General features: G+C 36.6%; 1 protein-coding gene across 16 annotated transcripts in view; it reads right to left on the bottom strand.

The window, feature by feature from the left end:
- The window catches only part of PATJ (PATJ crumbs cell polarity complex component), a 343,677-nt gene that overhangs the window by 238,333 nt on the left and 84,905 nt on the right, over window positions 1-20,439 (bottom strand). For 15 of the 16 annotated variants that reach the window (XM_057543576.1, XM_057543586.1, XM_057543555.1 and 12 more), the window contains exons 18-21: window positions 15,403-15,612; window positions 11,135-11,251; window positions 8,932-9,327; window positions 2,925-3,048 (exon numbers count right to left, since the gene is read on the bottom strand). In XM_057543576.1, coding sequence (XP_057399559.1) covers window positions 2,925-3,048; window positions 8,932-9,327; window positions 11,135-11,251; window positions 15,403-15,612 — 847 coding nt within the window. The remainder of the gene's footprint in view (window positions 1-2,924; window positions 3,049-8,931; window positions 9,328-11,134; window positions 11,252-15,402; window positions 15,613-20,439) is intronic. The other variant, XM_057543641.1, reaches the window with a different exon arrangement.

The raw sequence follows: 20,439 nt of genomic DNA, 5'->3' as shown, positions 1-20,439 counted from the left end.
ATTTATCTTGTATGCTTTACATTATTAATTATGCTAATTTCTAGGTTTAGTTTCATAGCCCGTGAAGAGCACAGGCTCTTTGAGGAAACCTACTTTTAGATTAAGTACAGGGTCAAAAATAGCCCTTTAGGGCTTCCCTGGTGGCGCAGTGGTTGAGAATCTGCCTGCCAATGCAGGGGACACGGGTTCGAGCCCTGGTCTGGGGGGATCCCAATTGCCGCGGAGCGGCTGGGCCTGTGAGCCACAACTGCTGAGCCTGCGCGTCTGGAGCCTGTGCTCCGCAACAAGAGAGGCCGCGATGGTGAGGGGCCCGCGCATCACGGTGAGGAGTGGCCCCCGCTTGCCGCAACTGGAGAAAGCCCTTGCACAGAAACGAAGACCCAATACAGCCAAAAATAAATAATTAAAAAAAAAAATAGCCCTTTACACATAGGTTCTCAAAAATAATTTTTAATGTAATTGCTCATAAGTAAATCTAAAATTGTCTGTTACTAACAGAGTGGTCAAAGGGCTACAGATGTGAAAGAGGCCTTACAGAACACTTAGCCCAATTCCATCATTTTACAGCTGAAGAAGTGGAGGGGCTTGGAGAAGCGGGCGGCTTGCCTGGTGACACAGCAGGTTAATGGCTTAGTACTGAGGGACCTGGGACTGAAACTATACTGACTCTGTACCAATAATTTCCTAGTCCACCCATGGTCAGCACAAACCCAAGTATTCACACCTGCCACACAGCATTCTGGCAGCTCTCAAAAATTTTTCCAAAAAGCATGTGGTTATGAACACTCTTCTAGTGAGGACAGGCCTAAGGTATAGAAGCGTAGCTTAATTCCTAAAGCTAGATATAATCTCCAAAAATAAATTCCTAGGGCCTTGTCAAATATTAGATTAAGGCAGTATGGTGGGTTGAATGATGGCCTACCTAAAAAATATATATCCCTGCCACAGAACCTATAAATGAAAACTTATATGGAAAAAAGGGCTTTGCAGATGTAATTAAATTAAGTATCTTGAAATGAGACCATCCTGGATTTTCCAAGTGGGCCCTAAATCCAACAGCAGGTGTCCTTATAAGAGAGAGAGAAGAAGAGAAGACGTGGATAGGGAGAAGAGGAGAGGGCCACGTGAAGACGGAGGCAGAGATCAGAATGATGCAGCCGCAAGCCAAAGGATGCTGGGGCCACCTGAAGCTGGACAAGGCAAAGAACAGATTCTTCCCTAGAGCTCTCAGAAGGAGCACAGCATCTTAATTTAGGACTTCTGGACTCCAGAACAGTGAGAGAATTAACTTCTGTTGTTTTAAGCCACCAAGTTTGTGGCTCTTTGCTACAGCAGCCCTAGGAAACTCATACAGGCAGCAGAAGGCAGAGGAAGTAACTTTGGAGGCACTTAGATGATACCCAGAGCAGGGCTCAGAGGAAGACTGGATCATCCCATGAGGACAAAATCCCTTTCCCTATGTTTTTCCCAACTCCACTGCCCTTCCTCACAAACACCCACCCCATATTTCTAGTCTATTCCTTTCAATCCTGACGGTATAAAACAGTGAATGATTCTCAACCAGGGCAATTTTGTCTCCCAAGGGACATTTGGCAATGTCTGAAGACATTTTGATTTTGATCATGACTGGGAATACCACTGAATCTAGGGTTAGAAGGCAGGGAGGCTGCGAACATCTTACAATGCACAGGTAAGCCCTCTACAACAGAATTATCTGGTCCAAAATAGTGCTTATATGGCTATAAAGTATCAACGGTAATCAAACAGATATGGACCATTAATTCATTTATGAATTCATTTGTGCCATAAATCTTCTCTAAGTATTTAATAGTCAGAGGATACAGAAATGTGGTGAATTAAAAAAAAAAAAAAATAGTATACCAGGAGAGTTTTGGTGAAAAATCCCATTTTTCTCCCAGTCACAATCAGTTATACATTAAGAAAAATTGAATAGACTTATTTAATCTTAGATATGCAAAATTGACTATCCTAATTTTCTTTTTAAATTAATAATTCATGATGTGTTCTGACCTACAGGGAACTGGCAATTGTTGTCATCTCACAGATGCCTTCAATCTTTAACCACATTAAGAATTCCATTCTTTAGATTTTTATTTGACAGAATGTTGAATTCATAAAAAATGGTTACATAACTTTTCTATAGCTATCTCTCTCTCCTAACAGCATATTACCATACAACACAAGAACTGCCCACAGAGAAAGACTTTTCCTATAAGTAGAGTCAAAACAGGTGAAGGACAGCATAAATCCTGAACAATGGCTCTATAAATCCCAATGCTATGAAAGAACTTACCAGGCTCACCTAAGGATCTTAATATTACGACATTAAATATTGCAGTGTTAGATGAGTAAAGATTATTTTTTAAAGTCAAGTTTTCAAAAATATATAAGAATCAATATGGGAAGAGGCAAGGAGAAGCACTATACTTTTAGGATTCTTTAATGGAAACTAAGTTATTAATGTACCAAAATTGACTGTAATATATGGCTATAAAAATGTTTCATAAATGTTTAAAATATGTCTCTTTATTAATATTTAACAACCCCATTCAATGAGCTAACAGTATCACTTAATAGTATCCGAGATTTTAATATATATTAGTAGAGACCTATTTCAGATTCGGCATTAGGCCATAGTTTTAGTTTTAATCCATAAAGCTAATAAAAAGCAAAATGAGGCAGGGAAAATGCAGCTCTCTCAGAAAACAGAATCTGAAAGCTCTAAGTTGAAATATGATTCACATTATTTTTCCGGATATTTTGAAGCAGATTAATAAGCAGATTTCAATTCAAAACATTATAATGAATGAAAATGTGACAGTAAAATTCATCATATATACAAATAAAACTGAAAGATTGCAAAATAATGTAATTTGTGTTTATGAGAAACGAAAATCACAAACCTAAATCCAGACTACTTTTCGTTAACGAATTAAGATTTTCCAGATCATCAAATCTGCTTTGTTGACTGTTTCCTTCAGTTGAGGGTATGGAGGATAGGGAATCGATGCCAAAGTTTTCTTTCATCTCAAGAGGAAGAAAAACAGAAATGCATTAGTACTTTATGATAAAATGTGGAACACCATAATGTTGTTCAATCCAGATCATAATGATAGCGGAAAACTGGCCCTGCAAACAAGCCTTCTCAAGTAACGGTTTATACTGTGGTAAGCAGTAACAAATGTTAGTAACCTAATATCTGCAAGAGTACAGGCTAGTAAAATCTGTTTTTTCCAAACACTGGATTTTTTAACAACAAAAAAAATTGTTTTATAAACATTAATAAGTAGATTTAAATAAACATTCACCAAGGCAGAGGAATAAAAATCTATCCAGTCAAGCAAGGTCAATGGTTGATATTCATTATGTCCTGGATCATGCTGGATCACAACTTAAATAGCTTCATTGTTGATCTGGAAACACCTGGGGAATTTTCATAGTTCTAAGCCTTTGCTATGCCCTCCCTGACACTCTTATCTGCCTAGTGAACAACCTGTTCCCCGAACCTAAAACCTACAGGTAAGCACAGTCAAAAGTTATTACACTTTCCTTGTCTTCCTTTTACACAGGTCTTTTATGGTTTTCCAAAGTTACAATCTTCCAGAACATATAATTTTCATTGATGTATTTTATTATGATATTTAAAAACATTTATATGCATGAAATTAAATGACAACATATGGCCACCATAGGCATTTACCTTAACTCATTTAAGGTGAATAACACTACGTTATTCTCTATCGTTGGAAATTTAGGTTGTTCTAAACAAAAAAATGAATTATATTTTTTACAACAGTCCATGTTTTTTCATGGTTAAAATGGTCATACTTCAATGATAAGAAAAGAACCTCTCATAAACTGATGTACCAAATACTGCTAGATTTTATCAAATAGATTATGAATATAATTGAGTATATAACTGTATCAGATACCCAAAGGAGGCTACAGTACATAGAATTCAACTCAAATATTAAAAAGAGGTGAGAAAGGAAACATGACTACTTAGTTGCCTAGAATGAAATAAGCAAGAAGAACTTATTAGAGAAGGGAGTCAGGAGGAGATGGCAGCCACTGAGTACTTAAAAAGAAGAAATTTTACAACAATTTTTGAACTGTCTGGATTTTTTTTTTTTAAGTGAATGGCAATTATGTAACTGAGGAATAAGAATTGATGCCTAAATCTGAGATTTCAATACAGTGGGTATGAAAGGTTAAATCTTTAGAAAAATCAATTCAGGGGGCTTCCCTGGTGGCGCAGTGGTTGAGAATCTACCTGCCAATGCAGGGGACACGGGTTCGAGCCCTGGTCTGGGAAGATCCCACATGCCACGGAGCAACTGGGCCCGTGAGCCACAACTACTGAGCCTGCGCGTCTGGAGCCTGTGCTCCGCAACAAGAGAGGCCGCGACAGTGAGAGGCCCGCGCACCGCGATGAAGAGTGGCCCCCACTTGCCGCAACTAGAGAAAGCCCTCGCACAGAAACGAAGACCCAACACAGCCATAAATAAATAAATAAATAAAATTTTTTTAAAAAAATCAATTCAGTTTTTTTCTAAATAGAGAAGAAAATAAAAACATAAAATTATTCTCAGGTAACTAATCCTCAGGCAAAAAGAATCAGCTATTTTAAAAAAGGGCAAAGGACTTAGACATTTCTCCAAAGGATATTTGAAGATCGCCAATAAGCACATGAAAAGCTGCTCAAGGTCACTAACAGAGAAATACAAATCAAAACCACAGTGAGCTACCACTTCACACCTACTTAAAAAACAGAAAACAAGTGTTGGTGAGCATGTAGAGAAATTAGAAAACTTATGCATTGCCTGCAGAAATGAAAATGGTACAGCTTCTATGGAAAACAGTATGATGATTCCTAAAAAAATTAAACAGAATTACCATATGATCTTGCAATTTCACTTCTGTGTGTAGAGCACCCAAAATTTGGTTTTGAACAAATATTTGTATAACAGTGTCCACAGCAGCATTGTTCACAATAGCCAAAGATAGAAACAGTCCAGATGTCCATCAGCTGATGAATGAGTAAACAAAAGGTGGTATATATACCTTCAGTGGAATGTTATTCAGCCTCAAAAAGTGAGAAAACGCTGACACAATACATGTATGAACCTTGAAGACATCATGCTAAGTGAAATAAGCCAGACACAAAAGGCTAAATATTGTATGATTCCATTTACATGAGGTGCTTTGAGTAGTCAAATTTTTAGAGACAGAAAGTAGAATTGTCGTTGGTTGCCAGAGGATGAGGGAAGGTGAGAATGAGCAGTTATTGCTTAGTGTGTACAGAGTTTCAATTTGGGAAGATGAAAAAGTTCCGGAGATGGATGGTGGTAATGGTTGTACAATAATGTGAGTGTATTAATGCCACAGGAACTATAAGCCTAAAAATGCTTAAAAGGTCAACTTTATGTAATGTGTATTTTATCACAATTAAAAATAAAGAACCAGATCTATAAATCTTGATGGCTTCACCCTTCAACTAAAATGGAGTAACAGGGTGGTAGAGAATGATAAACTTATAAGTAGTTGGGTACTATTTGCACTCCACAAATACAGCTATATCTGTAACCCAAAATGGATATTACAATGAAGACAGAAGTGATAATGTTCCTCTACCTTTTTGGAGGGCACCCTCTAAATAGAAGAGTATTGGGAATTACATATTTGTAAGGTATTTGACTGTGTTTTTAAAATCCACCCACTCAGGGCTTATTATATTAAAGTATCGTCACTGGATCCACCATAATGAGAGAAAGGCAAATAAAGATCCAAGCCCATCCTGATCATGTGGGTACAACTGTTACAGGGGATCAGAATATTCCACCCAGAAATATGCCACTTTGGCATAAGGATTATTTTGAACTGAAGAAAAAGAGTGAACTCAGAAAAGCTTCCTATCCTCCCCTGATTCTCAATCACCAGAGACAACTCTAGACTCTTCAGCTCAGAGATGGCACTAAGAGAGATGTACATGACAAACCTTACTAAAACAATCCTTATCTTCCATCAATTCCCCCCATATATTTACCTTCCCACAGTATGCTGACCCTAAAAGCCTAAATCCCTTTTCCTTTGTCTTGTCACTTCTCTACAAGTTCACTGTTCTTTGTTAAGATGCTGTATAAGCCCAAGTTCTAACCCCTCCTTTGAGTGAATCATCATTGAGTTTCTCCTGTGTATATGCATGATGCAGGTGTTAATAAATGGTTTTTCTTTTCTTAATCTGTCTTTTGTCAGTTTGATTTCCAGGGCCCCAGCCAGAGGAACCTAGGAGGGTAGAGGAAAAAGGGTTTTTCCTCCCATACACTGTCATCACTGCTGGGTGTGGGGAAGGGAGGAAAAGAGCTAATGCCCATATATCCGGGCAAAACTCTAATTCAAAAAGATGCATGAACCCCTATGTTCACAGCAGCACTACTCACAGTAGCCAAGACATGGAAACAACCTAAATGTCTATCAACAGATGAATGGATAGAGAAGATGTGGCACATACATACAATGGAATATTAGTCAGCCATAAAAAAGAATGAAATAATGCCATCTGCAGCAACATGGATGGACCTAGAGATTATCATACTAAGTGAACTAAGTCAGAAAAAGAAAGACAAATACCGTATGATATCACTTATATGTGGAATCTAAAATATGACACAAATGAACCTATCTATGAAACAGAAACAGAATCACAGACATAGAGAACAGACTGGTGGTTGCCAAAGGGGAGGGGTTTGGGGGAGAGATGGAGTGGAAGGTTGGGGTTAGCAGATGTAAGCGTTTATATATGGAATGGATAAACAACAAGGTCCTACTGTATTGCACAGAGAACTAGATTCAATATCTTATGATGATATTTTATATTCTTTTCCATAATGGAAAAGAATATTAAAAAATGTGTATATATATGTATAGCTGAATCACTTTGCTATACAGCAGTAATTAACACATTGTAAATCAACTATACTTCAGTAAAAATTAAAAATTAAAAAAAAGAGTTAATGCTCAAAGCAAGAACATATAATTATTTAAAGAAAATAAAATACTGCTTAGGTAAGACACATTAGGGCTGAAACAATCTTAATCAATGCCAGTTTAGGGAGCCTATACATGTTACCTCACAGAATAAGAAAGCTGGGAAATTTAACAGAGTTAGTAATTAAGATGCATGTCCTTCAAACTGTGAGCACTGAATGCTGTTTAAACAAGCTGAGCACTTTGATAAACAATAGAGGCAGTGGTTACACTGTGAAAATCATCAATAAAAACTTAGAAGAGGAATTTTTAAAAAACCTAATATTATGCAAATGATGCTTGAGATCAGAATAAAATTTTGACTGACAATATGGATTCAAAAATTACTGTATCTGAAACAACCGAGATGAAAATGAAGATGGTACAGTTGAAGAACAAAGATCAAAAAGTGATTCTAGTAATAATATAGATTCTGGCATTAATATGCATTGAAAGAATTTGAATAAAATTCTATCATTAAATGTGAGAACAGGCAAAAATAATTGATATTTTATAGGTCTTAAAATAGGAATGCTTAACTAAATTTATAAAGTAAATATTATTAATATACATTTGACTATTTCATCTATATCCCTAAAAGTTTGTATATTAAAATGGGCCTATATTTTAGGTTGCCTTATATTGGGGTAAATAGAAAAATTTATTTTTATGGAAGAAAACAGCCACAAGAAGACAGTATTTATGAATATTCAATAACCTGCAATTACTAACTTGCTCCATATAACTGACTATTCTGTTTGAGGTCAAGCACTTACAGACATAGGAGTGGGACTGGCAGAGATAGAAAGAACCAATGTCAGTGGCAACATACCAGGTGATTCGACATCACCTCTTCCCACATTAGTCACATAATCCCAAAAATCTGTTCGCTGGTAGACTGCCCAGAGTCCACTACCAGGGGTAATCCTCTGGGGTTCCTTAAATACATAAATACAGCATCTTGCATAGCAGCGGGACCCACAAGCATTTGCAAAAAGGATAAATGTAGGAAGATCTAAGGGAGGCAAGGAAAAAACCCAGCTCTATCTGCCTGTGAGAGAGCAAATGAAGGCTACTTTGCACATCACTGCAGGGAAGTTGCTGACCTCAGTGAGGAGGGCACTGTACTGCACCTGAACACACTGCTATGTACCCTATACAAAAACTTCCTTTTCATTTGCTTGGAAGTTAATTTGGGGAAAGAAATAAACAAACAAAAATAAAATATTAAAAATATCCCTAATGAAAGATTCCAATTGGTGACCAGTTAACTCTAATTTGATTTTTAAAAAAACTTATTGGTGATTTAATAGCAAGGGCAAACCTATTAAAATATAATGCTTTCCTGCCAAGTTGTCAACAGGTAGTATCACAAATGTAAAGATAATCTTCTAGAGTTCAATGACTTTCTATTTAGTATCATATATAATACAGAGAACAGTGTGGATAAGCAAGACAGAAACAAGAATAAATCTTTAATCAATTTTGCCTTGATTTTCCTTGACAAATACATTATGTGAGAAATACAGAGCTGTGTCACCCTGACAGAATTTTTTAAAAGAAAATCACAAATGGCAAAAGAACTCTTCCTTGAAATCGGTCATTAGGAGAAAAACATCACTAAAAAAGCAAGGTAAAAAAAAATAAAACCCACCATAAAAGCAAGGCAACTACAGTTTATTGACTCCAGCCAGAAGTTACATAATACAGAAATGATGAGGTTTACTTAAAGCAACACACTGTATGATACATTTTGGAAAAAATGATTTATGATGAAAAGACCCATTGAATTTTGTTCATTTGTTTGAAAGCTGTATGACTTGTGGACAGAGATAGGGAGGGAGGAGCCAGGGAGGATGTGGAAGATGTGTTCTAATCCCTTACCATCTTTTCAGTGCTACAGCCACACTGCTGCATCTCCTGGGAATACGCGCTCATCGTGGACCTGGCTTCTTGAGGCTCAGGCAGTTCACAATCCTGGTACCACTGTGTACCAAAGTGCAGCTGCTTCATGGATGGAACAGGAGCAGCCTCTTGAATGTGCGATGAGGGATACGATTCCATGGACTGAAAGCGGTTTTGATAGAGCTCATATTCTTCATCAACAAGCATTTCTCTTTCTTCACCCATTTCCGGCAATCTAGGCGCCATAAATTCAAGCATTTCCCAGGCCTCCTTACTATTGTCTACCACTTTTTGTTGGGACTGGAAAGCCTTTCCCAAATCTAGAAATGGTTCATCCACAAGCTCTTCTTTAAAATAGGGCTCATCTCTAAATCCCTGTGAATAAAAATTGCAAAAAAACTTTAAACTACGTCTGTATTAAAGCTGCACCCTACACATTAACTGGAAAATTAACCCCTGACGTAACTGCAATGACGGTATTACATGACAATGCATGGTTAACCTGACAGCTCTCCATTACAAATGAGAAGAAATACAATCTCACTGCCATCCAAGCCTCAACCCTGAAAAGAAACAAACAACAAGAGGCAAAAATCTGCCTTTGGCAAGGTGACTGACTAGTCTGAAAGGTTCACTATACATCAACTGCCTTAAAATTCTCAGTCAGAAATAGGAATTTTGTTAAATTGCTACATTGAATATTTAACTCCTGCATCTCATATAAAAAATAATACATAAATATGGATGCACTTCATACTATCACTTAAGAAAGCAAAGACTTAAAAGGTCAGGATTTTCAGGTTTATGTAACTCAAAAGAAATTAATGGTTATTTGAATGTTTACAAAACATTCTCTATAAACTAAAGATATGGGGAATATGTCTCAACTACTTTGAGTATGACTCTTTTATAATATACCACTTAATAGAAATTTATTTTTGCATCTGCATTAATAATATAAAACAAAAGGAATGAATACAGTATGCTCTTCAATTAATTCATACTTCACTAATCAGAAGAGCAAGTACATAAAACTGAAGCTAGATAGTCATGCATGAGCAGAAACTTTGTTGAGTTCCTAGGTAACGCTTGAGGAATATATGGATCTGCTGAGCCTTTGACATAACTCCAAGGCACCTTAGGGTGCTGGGCACAATGAGGCCCAATTCCCTCTAAGGGATCAATGACATTTCCTATTTTAAGTCCTATTCATTAAGTATCAACAAATGTAAATTCCTGAAATGAATCTACTCCTTCCCAATGCTTCCTCACTTTCAGCTAGACATCATTGCAGTGACACTTTTAAATGAATATATTATACCAAATACTGAAACCTAGTTATTTCAAAAAAAGAAAAAACTGCATTTAGAAGGCATATTTAAGCATGTCACACAGTTATGAAATTGTAACAAAAAATGTTTAAACTAAAAAAATATAATGGACATTACGGGACTACATATCAGCTTTAGACACTGTCAACAAACTATGTGAAGAATATCAAGACAGTTGTTATTAAGTAAAGCAAAACCATACTCTAACTGCAAGAAGCAAAATAAACACAATTCATTTTAAGAATAAAAAGGGAAAAGCTTCAAAATATACTTTCTAATATTAAAGCATAAAGTAAGGTTTGACTAAATAACTCTTTTCTTTAGAAAGTATTCAATAAGAAGATATGTGTAGCTCTTATTCTACAGCATTTTTTTTTTAATGCAAGTCTATTTTCAAAAATATGTTCTACCCTCAAAATTTTAAGAGTATATTAGGGATATAAAATGAGGTATGTTTGTTCTTTGAAAATGCCTTATACCTGGGCTATGTCATTTATGGAGGCAATGTGATACAAGAGAGAAAAGATTTCAGTTTTAAAAAAATTAATAGGGACTTCCCTGGTGGTCCAGGGGTTAAGAATCTGCGCTTCCACTGCAGGGGACACGGGTTTGACCCCGGTCGGGGATCTAAGATCCCGCATGTCACGCACTGCAGCCAAAAATAAATAAATAAATAAATATCTGCAATAAAAAAAATTAATAAACCTATTAAACATTGCCATCCATCCAAAAAAAAAATTAATAAGGGGGATATTATTTAATTTGTATCTATTTAGCCAAGAGAGTGAGAACAAGCTTTTGTCTTCTTTATAATAGCAACTGTTTACTTGGGAAATAAATGTACTAAATACCTTGGGTGCTTCAAGTATTAAAGATGAATTTATATCATGAACTGTTCCTGAAATTTCAGTCTTGTCTTCATTATTGTTTGAATGTAAAATACAATTTTCTTCCTCTTTATCACCTTCCTGAAAATAGAAGCACTTTTAATTGTTAACTATTTTAGCATGACTGAAGAACTGTTTTTGTCAACCATGAAACTTTTATTGAGTTCTAATTGACATATAACATTATATTAGTTTTAAGTGTACAACATAATGATTTGGTAGATGTATATGTTGCAAAATAATCACCACGATAAGTTTAGTTAACATTTCAAATTTCAAATATACAATATAGTGTTGTTAACTATAGTCACCATCCTATACCTTATATCCTTAGGACTTATAACTGGAGATTTGTATCTTTTGACCACCTTCACCTATTTTGCCCACCCCCAGCCCCCAACTCTGGCAACCAAAGAAGTACTTTTGTAATGAAGAAAATATCTTAGTTTCAAACGCTTTTCAGATTAATTCTCATCTTTCCATTAAATGCAAGTACACAATAAAATTTATGTAAATTGTTTTATGAGACCAAATTTTTCTTTAATCACCAAAAAAAGCCATATTCAGGTCAAAGCTTCTCAAACTTTTTATTCTTTTTAGGTATTCCTTAAAGAAAAAATCACTTTCCCAGGAAGAGACCTTAACATTAAGAAACAGCTAAGTTTATACAGGGTGATACTCAAAATATTTAACAATGGTACAGGGTAGCCACTCTCCATCAGAAGAGGGACAATCATCATGATGCTCCCCAGCTCAGCATCAGTCCCAGGTAATAACACAGCTACAATTTATCAAGTCCTAGCTATACATCAAAATCTATGGTAAACACTTTTACGTGCTTTGTCTCAGCTTAATCTTTACAGCAATTCTATTAGGTCAGGATTTTTATACTTACATGAAAATAACATCAAATAGATATATATCTCACAGGCACAGGCTTTAGCACTTTAAATATATCAATTCATTTAATATATTTATTAATATATTAATACATATTCTAAGAAGTAGGTGCTCTTATTAACCTCATTTTACAGATGAGTAACACAGGCACAGTAATTTGCTCAAAGGTACATAACTAGTCAGTTACACACCCAGAATTTGAGCCCTGGCTGTCTGGCTCTAGAGCCTGTGATCTCAGCTACCATGATTTGTGATCCCAAGTGGGAGCTGGTGAGGTTAAATAACTGGCCCAAGGACACACAGCTTTGCAAATCACAGAACTAAGCAAAATCCCACAGATGTCTGGCTCAAGAACTCCACTGCCAGCTCTGTCCTGTGAGTTCTGAAGATACAATGAACTTTTTTTTTTTTAATTAATTTATTTATTTATGGCTGTGTTGGGTCTTCGTTTCTGTGCGAGGGCTTTCTGTAGTTGCGGCAAGTGGGGGCCACTCTTCATCGCGGTGCGCGGGCCTCTCACTATTGCGGCCTCTCTTATTGTGGAGCACAGGCTCCAGACGCGCAGGCTCAGTAGTTGTGGCTCACGGGCCTAGTTGCTCCGCGGCATGTGGGATCTTCCCAGACCAGGGCTCGAACCCGTGTCCCCTGCACTGGCAGGCAGATTCTCAACTGCTGCGCCACCAGGGAAGCCCTACAATGAACTTTTTAAAGTCAGTTTTTATCTGTGACATCTGAGGTGACTTTGTAGAAAAGAGAAAGTAAGTCACGTTTCTGGTTAACATGAAACTATACAGATAATAAGTTTCTATATAAGACTATAATGCAAGATTATAGAACACCTATATTATATAGATAGTACATATCTATATGGTACAAGACTTAATAAAAAATAATTCTATTCTCCTGTTACATATTCATAGTCTTTCTGCTCCAACTTGACTTTGGACCTTCTTATTCATACTCTCTCTCCGGTTCTCCTGAGGACTGAGCAAATGCTCAGCAAACATTAAGTGATGAGATAAGTGGCCACCAACCGGACCATGAGAGAGAGAGACAGAGAGACAGAGAGACCTCAGAGAAGATCCATGCATTACTATTTACAGCTCACAGACAGTTGTGCTAAAAGAACCCAGATGTTAAAGAAGGAATTACTTAGTGGTGATTCCACTAAATATTTCTAAGTCTTGAAAGTGACCTTCTCTCATTCCTTCACTGGCCTCCCACTCCCCAGCAACCCGGCAGCCTTCTATTCACTGAGGGAAGCCTAGGCAAAGGTCCACCTCACAATTACTGTGTTCCAAAATCCTCTCAGAGCAAGGCTCCAAGGCCCCGAGGTTTGTGCAGCTCTACCTCTTCCAGAAATAGCACAGGAATCCACAGCCAGTTGTTACTCAGTTCTGTTCTTTACACTGCCTGAGACTTCCTTCAATTGCTTCAAAGTAAAATCACACTGTTTAGGTCCTATAGATCATAAATAGTTGGGACTTTCTCTGGTAACCCAAATAATCAGGCAAATAATCATCAGGGAAAATCTAGACAAAGTTCTTGTCACAATCCAAAATACCAAGATGAGGTCCCCATAAAAATATTAAGTTTCCCCTCCTTAATTTGTCCAAAAATCAAACTGGGTATCTCATGGTATATACTGACTATGGCAACACTCACACACCAAATACACAATATAAAGTCAAGAATTTGACTTAGCTATGTGCTATATTCCATTTCAAAATGTTTAAAGTATCTGATAGGTGTAATATATAGGCATCTTGATGTATAATATGTGAAGAATAATAAAGTAATATATGAAGGTCATGTGAGGTTCCCCAATGCAAAAATACTATGTGTAATACATGACTCTATGTCTATAAATGAACATATGTAATGATATCTATATAGACAGATCTCTATCTATATACCTATTTATCTATATGAACACTTGTAGTGTGCTAATATATTTCACAGAATAAAAGAATTTTAGAGTTAAGAAAGATCTTATGAATTCTCTAGTCTTTTCAGAAATGAAAAAGTAGGCTCAGAAAAGTGCTGTACCTATGATCGAATTACTGGTATAGTGTTTCTCAAAGTGCAAAAATTCTGCATCAGAACTACGCCGGTGACTCACTGAAGAGGCAGATTCCTGAACAGCAGACGAGAATCACTAAATCAGAATCTCCAAGAGTAGGACCTGGGAAACTGCATTTTAACCATCTCCAAGGTGATTCTTATGTCTATCACATATCATTGAATTTGAGACCCACTGGGCTGACTTGTAGCAAAGTTAGAAACAGAGCCCCGATTTCTTGAAATCCAGTCCAACACTCTACTACAACCATGCTATCTGTTTCAGACATGCAGCATGAAACTAAACTTGTGACAACAAATTAGAATAGGAACATATAGCATTGTGGCTAAGAGTACAGGGTCTGAAGCCACTCTGCTGAGTTTATATTCCAACTCTCCCTTTTACTAGTTATATCACTGTGTCTTGACTAACTCAATACACAGTAGTGGTAATAAGAGGATTACCTCCTCTTAAAGTTTCTGTGATGATTAAATTAGTGCATGTAAAGAGTTTAAAATACTGAGTGACATATAGTAAACATTCAATAATACCTTAATGCCGCTTGAAAATTATCATCAAGTATTTTTTTTACATTGGGGAACCACAAGAGCACCATAGCTAATAATACTTCAGTCAGAAACAGTGATCTAGGGAAGTTGCAGGAAAAAAAAAAGAGAAAGAAAAAGAAAAACAAACAGTGATCTGACATAGTGCATGAGATTAAACAATAAGATGACTTCAGGATGGCTTGACCATATCGGAGTTTAGATGCTAGGGGTTACAAGGCACATTGATGGTCAGAAAAGCATATTAAAATCTTACTGAGATATGGTTAACTAGATTTCAACTTACCAAGCCATCTCGACATCATGCCCAAATGAAAGTTAAAACACACAAACATACTTATTTTAATTCGTAACATAAGGAATGTAATGAAAACTTAGAAGTCTGTGCTAAAAGTATAAAGATAAAAGAAGTAACAGTAGGACTAGTAATGTTGGCAGCTAGCACTGATGTAGTCATGTGCTAATAAGCACTTAACAAATATCTTTAATCCTCAAAATCCTATGAGGTAGACATTTTTTTCTGAAAATTAAGTCAAGGACGTTAAGAAACTTGCACAAAGACACATGTATAGTAAGCAGTGGAACAGGGATTCAAAGCCAGGTGTATTTGTCTGCAAAATCCATGTTCTCAACTATTGATATTATCAATATCCTATAATAATATAGTATTATCATTTCCTATATTAACAAAATTCGACACTTACCACCAAAGGCTTACAGATGCCAAGGTGTACAGTGCCTGGTGGCACAGCTTTCAACACTTCCACAGCTTCAGCAAGTGTGGTGTTGTCCAAACAGTATTCATTGACTGAGACCAGGCGGTCTCCAGGTAAGAGTTCTCTGCCTCTTTCTGCCACACCATCTGCCACCAGGGAGCGAATCACAATCACTGATCTTGTGGGATCTAAGGGGTCCTAAGGATCAAGCAAAAAAAAGAAAGATGAGTCAGTTCCCTAAAAACAAATATATAGCCTTAAGACAAGTATGTGGACAGTTATACCTCAGCGATATTGTGGGTTTGGTTCCAGACAACTACAATAAAGCGAAATCACAATAAAGTGAGTCACATAAGTTTTTTGGTTTCCCCAGTGCATATAAAAGTTATGTTTACACTATACTGTAGTCTACAAAGTGTGCAATAACATTATGTCTAAAAAAACAATGTCATACCTTAATTTAAAAATACCTTATTACTAAAAAATGCTAACCATCATCTAAATGATACAGGGTTGCTACAAACCTTCAATATGTAAAAAAATGCAATATCTGGAAAGTGCAAATAAAGCTAAGCACAATAGAAAAGGGTACGTCTGACTCATGAATCTCATTTGACTATTTACTTTATGTGTCCAGTATTCTGGTGGTATTCTTCCAAAAACAAAATCTATTAAAATATCACTCTATACATCCACACAAATATCAGCTTGTATCAAGGTAAAGACATAACCTTAACAACTTCAGTTGCATGTCTGAGTGCTCAATACATATAAATTTCTTTTCTAAAGTTTTGATGATTGACATTTTGTTGGACCACAAGAGATCTGGGGAGAGTTGGAAAAGAATCTCTGACATCCTTAAGCATAGTCATACTGTGGACCAAAGACAAGCCCATCTATTACTGCTCTTGGGCAATAAGTAGGCTCCAAAAGTAGTGTACTATGGGAAATGATACTGCATTCTTAGGCATTCCACCAGTATAAAACCTTCTTGCTAAATCACTTAAGTTCCAAAAAGACATGGAAACCATGGCATATACCACTGCATTTAAAAAGTATGTTTAAAAATAACATAACCTAAAATTATGACATGGTATAGGTACCCCTAGGTGAGAATTATTCTAATACAGAGGAACTGAATATCATTTCATGAACAAAACCATTGTGCAAATCTCTCTCATCCACTGGGAGGGCCCCATATTTCTTTTCATTAAGCACAGAAGATAACACTGACACTCTATAAATACATTTGGCTAATAAAAACCAATTTATAGCCACACTATTATTTTTTTATTTTATTCAACAAATACTGGTATATAGCACTTACTATGTGTCAGGCTCTGTTCTAAGTGCTTGACAATCATTAATTCAGCTAATCCTTGCAACAAATTCCAGGATGTGGGTAGATTTATTGTCTGTATTTTACAAATGAGGAAACTGAAGGTCAGAAAGTTAAGGAAACTTGCCAAGATCACCCAGCTGGTGAGTGGCAGAACCAGGATTCAAACTCAAACAGTCTGGCGCCTAAGCCCTTCTCTTAACCACTGTGCTCTACACCATAATAATAATCAGAACAAATTGGAAATAAAGAGTTATGAATGGAAAAGACACATTCACGTGGAAATCTTATGGTTGAGTAGAATCTCCTATTTGTCCTAATGGTGGAGGTATATGATACAATTACTAAACCTCAAACTTCATAAGGGAGAGAAAAAAAATAAATCTCACTCTTAGCATCACTTGCTTGGTTTGTCTATTTTGCTCCTACTGCTTCATTATGTACATACTGTTCCATAAAGGCAAGATGTAGTAACATGAGATTCTACTACTGTTAGTTTCTATTAAACCCTTCCTGAGAAAGTAGAAACTACCACGTTTTGTGTTAGAATGGTAAGACTTCGGAATTAGTAAAGTGAGAATTTGCCAAGTTCCAGGCTATTTCTGTTTGAAGTGGCTGATGGTTCTTTTGAAGGTTTCTGCTGCAGTTTTCTATACCTCTCTGTTGTAGACATCAAGGCTTATTTTCAATACTGCATGGAATCTTAATCAAATATACCATATTTAAATCAACAAAGGCTACAGAGCAAATTCCTTGAAAAATGCCTTCAAACAACTTATTTTACTTTTCTTAACTAAATCTTGCTTTTCCACTACCAAGTCAAGAGAGTCTTGGTAAATTTCTAACATGCTCTGTTGTAATAACACCACATACTAATAAAGAGGATTGAAAGTAAAAATAGTCATGGTAACTCACTAATAAAGTACAGTGTTAAACTATAATTACACCAATATTTTCAAGTAGAGGGAGCTATTGCATAGGAAGAGAACAGAAAGGAACCCCTAAAAAAAAAAAAAAGTACAGTGGGATATCAGCAGCAATCAGTGCAGTAATATAAAAGAGCTGTCTATTTTGTCACCAGCAACCATGAATCACAACACACTTTTTCATTCTGAAATATGAAACCATTACATTTTAAGTTTGACACACTAATAAATAAGCTGTACAATTATGTCCTTCATTTAGGCTGTCAGTTTCTGATGGAAGGCTTTTTTATTGAGGGGGAAGGGAAACTATAAAATAGCTTATTCCCCTCATGAAATGCACAGAAAGCAGCTAGCATTACTTCATATTAGTAATTACTAAACTTTCTTAGAGAAAACTGCAACAGTAAAATACACCAAAAGCAAATAAATGATTTCACTGGGTGGGTGTGAGCCATCTCTGCAGTTTCATATAACACCTAATCAAAAAGTACTATTTTCTACCCAAATAAATAGTGTATTGGTTTTCAAAATGCAACCAGTTGAAATGATAATTAGAAACATTTCAAAGAAAGACTACCAGGAAATAATGGAAATAGAAAATAGATTAATAGATTTCCCTTATTATAGAAAAATCATGGTGAGCACTTATTTATACAAAATGCAACCTTCTTTAGACCACAAACTAGTACCAGGTGTGCCTGCTTACTAAAATTTATTCAGGCTTGGGTTTCCTAGTTATTCTAAACACTAAATCCAATCTACCACTCCTATTCCTGGAGGAAAGAAGCCAAGGGCAGCTTCTTTGTCACTTAAAAAAAGACAAACCACCCACTACTGAAGATGCCCCATTATGGATAATCACCACTGTATTTTCTATGATGACTTTTCTGACCAGGTGATCTCTCACGTAGCTAAATGGAGTTGCTTTAATGAGTAACAGTCATTTCCTTTCATGGTCATCACACGTAGTAGCCACCCTATGGAAGAACAGCAGCTGCTACTGCCTACCAGGGCGGCTACTATTCTTGAGGCTTTGCCACATATGACATGCTTAAAAACCAGGCTGTTTCTCATCAGAAAAGTCTGTTTTCTGAAAATGTAGTCTACAATATCTTACCCATGTTAAATCCAACAAAATGTTATAAAGATATTTCTCAAGACCTCTACCCAACTTCTAGACCCTATCCAGATTTTTTCAAGTCCCCATCAGTTTTTATCACCTTTTATCGTAATTTTAAAATCTCTAATTTTCCTTGTTTTGGTAAACAACACTGTAAGGAACATTGTATTCAAGAATCAAGGTGTTGTTTTAGACTAAACAGCCAATAGGGGGTACTAAATACCAGCCACAGAACACAAGATACATCATCTTTTACTATGCAAACCATTCTCCTCTTCTGAAAGATGTGTTTTCCTATTTATGCAAAATCCTTATATTCTTACACATGTTCTAACAGTATCTCGTATGTCTGCTTTAACTCAACCATTTATGAAAGTCATTCCCTACAGCTCTTAAAAACTCCTACAATCAATTAGGCACAGACAACTTTCATCAGAATGCTACGTGGGAAGACAGGAGCTCTAAACCTGAATTCTCCTCACTACTTAGCTATGAAATCCGAAGAGAACCAATCTAACTGCTCTGTCTCACAGGTGAATAAAAGTGCCTGAAGAAAAGCTCATATGAGGATTTCTGAGGTCTCTTGAAGTGATCCTAATGTTTGATAGTTATTATAAACACAGGAAGTTTCAATGTTGGGGGAAATCCAAGGTGACAAACAGATTTCTCTCCTCCCATAGTCCCTGAGTGGCACTGCCATACACCCAAGCACTCACTCGCTCTCTCTCACCTTTTCACTGGGTTGCTGGCTAAGGCACGTCAACTGACCTTCTGTCTCTTCTATCCGATCCTTTCTCTCCATTTCTGCTGCACTACCTTGGTGCAGCTTCTCATTATTTCTCGCCTATGCAACTGCTTCAGTCTTCCCAAAGGTCTACCTGTCTCCAATCTTACCCTCTTCAGTCTATTGTCAACAGAGAGAAAATAATGATTTTTAAAGATAAAAATGGGATTGCAATTCCTCCCCTGCATAAAACATTTCAGTGACACCCACTGCCTTCACGATAAAGTGCTCTTTGGCAGAAAAATTCCTTCAGATCTGCAGTTTAGTCTCATCTCCCCTTGCTCTTCCCAATGTACCACTGCTCACCCCCAATCTGCCCCACACATTGTCCCAACAATCCAGAACTACTGAAGTTCAGGACTGTGGAAGGCTTTGGTATGCTTCACGATATTCTACAAACCATTCCATCTGCCAGGAATGTTTTCCCCGCCACACTGCCACTTATCTGTATCTTTGCCACCAGAGTCAACTCACATATTTCCTCCAATGAGAAGCTTTCCCTGACTTCCCGAAGAAGACTCAAGCACTTCCTACTCTGTGGTTATCTCTAAACCTAAAAAAAGACCTTCCATTATAGCATCTGTCATAATATAGTTTCCTCACCGTCCTTGACCTTTTAGAATAAGTTAGACCCTCCTGCTAGATGTATACACAGCATGTTGCATTTTTCCTATTACAACTCTTTTGACGTTCTGCTGAAATTATTTTAACCATCTTCCCTACTAAAAATAAGCTTCATGAGAGCAAGGATATGTTTGCTTATTTGCTACTTTATTTCCAGGGCCGACTACAGTGCCTGCCACAGAGAAGGGACTGAATAATAGCTGATATATCAAATGACTGAATCTGTTTAGGC

This window comes from Balaenoptera acutorostrata, chromosome 1 (assembly GCF_949987535.1).
Source record: "Balaenoptera acutorostrata chromosome 1, mBalAcu1.1, whole genome shotgun sequence".
Classification (NCBI taxonomy): domain Eukaryota; kingdom Metazoa; phylum Chordata; class Mammalia; order Artiodactyla; family Balaenopteridae; genus Balaenoptera; species Balaenoptera acutorostrata.
This window is presented reverse-complemented; position numbering and strand designations above follow the sequence as displayed.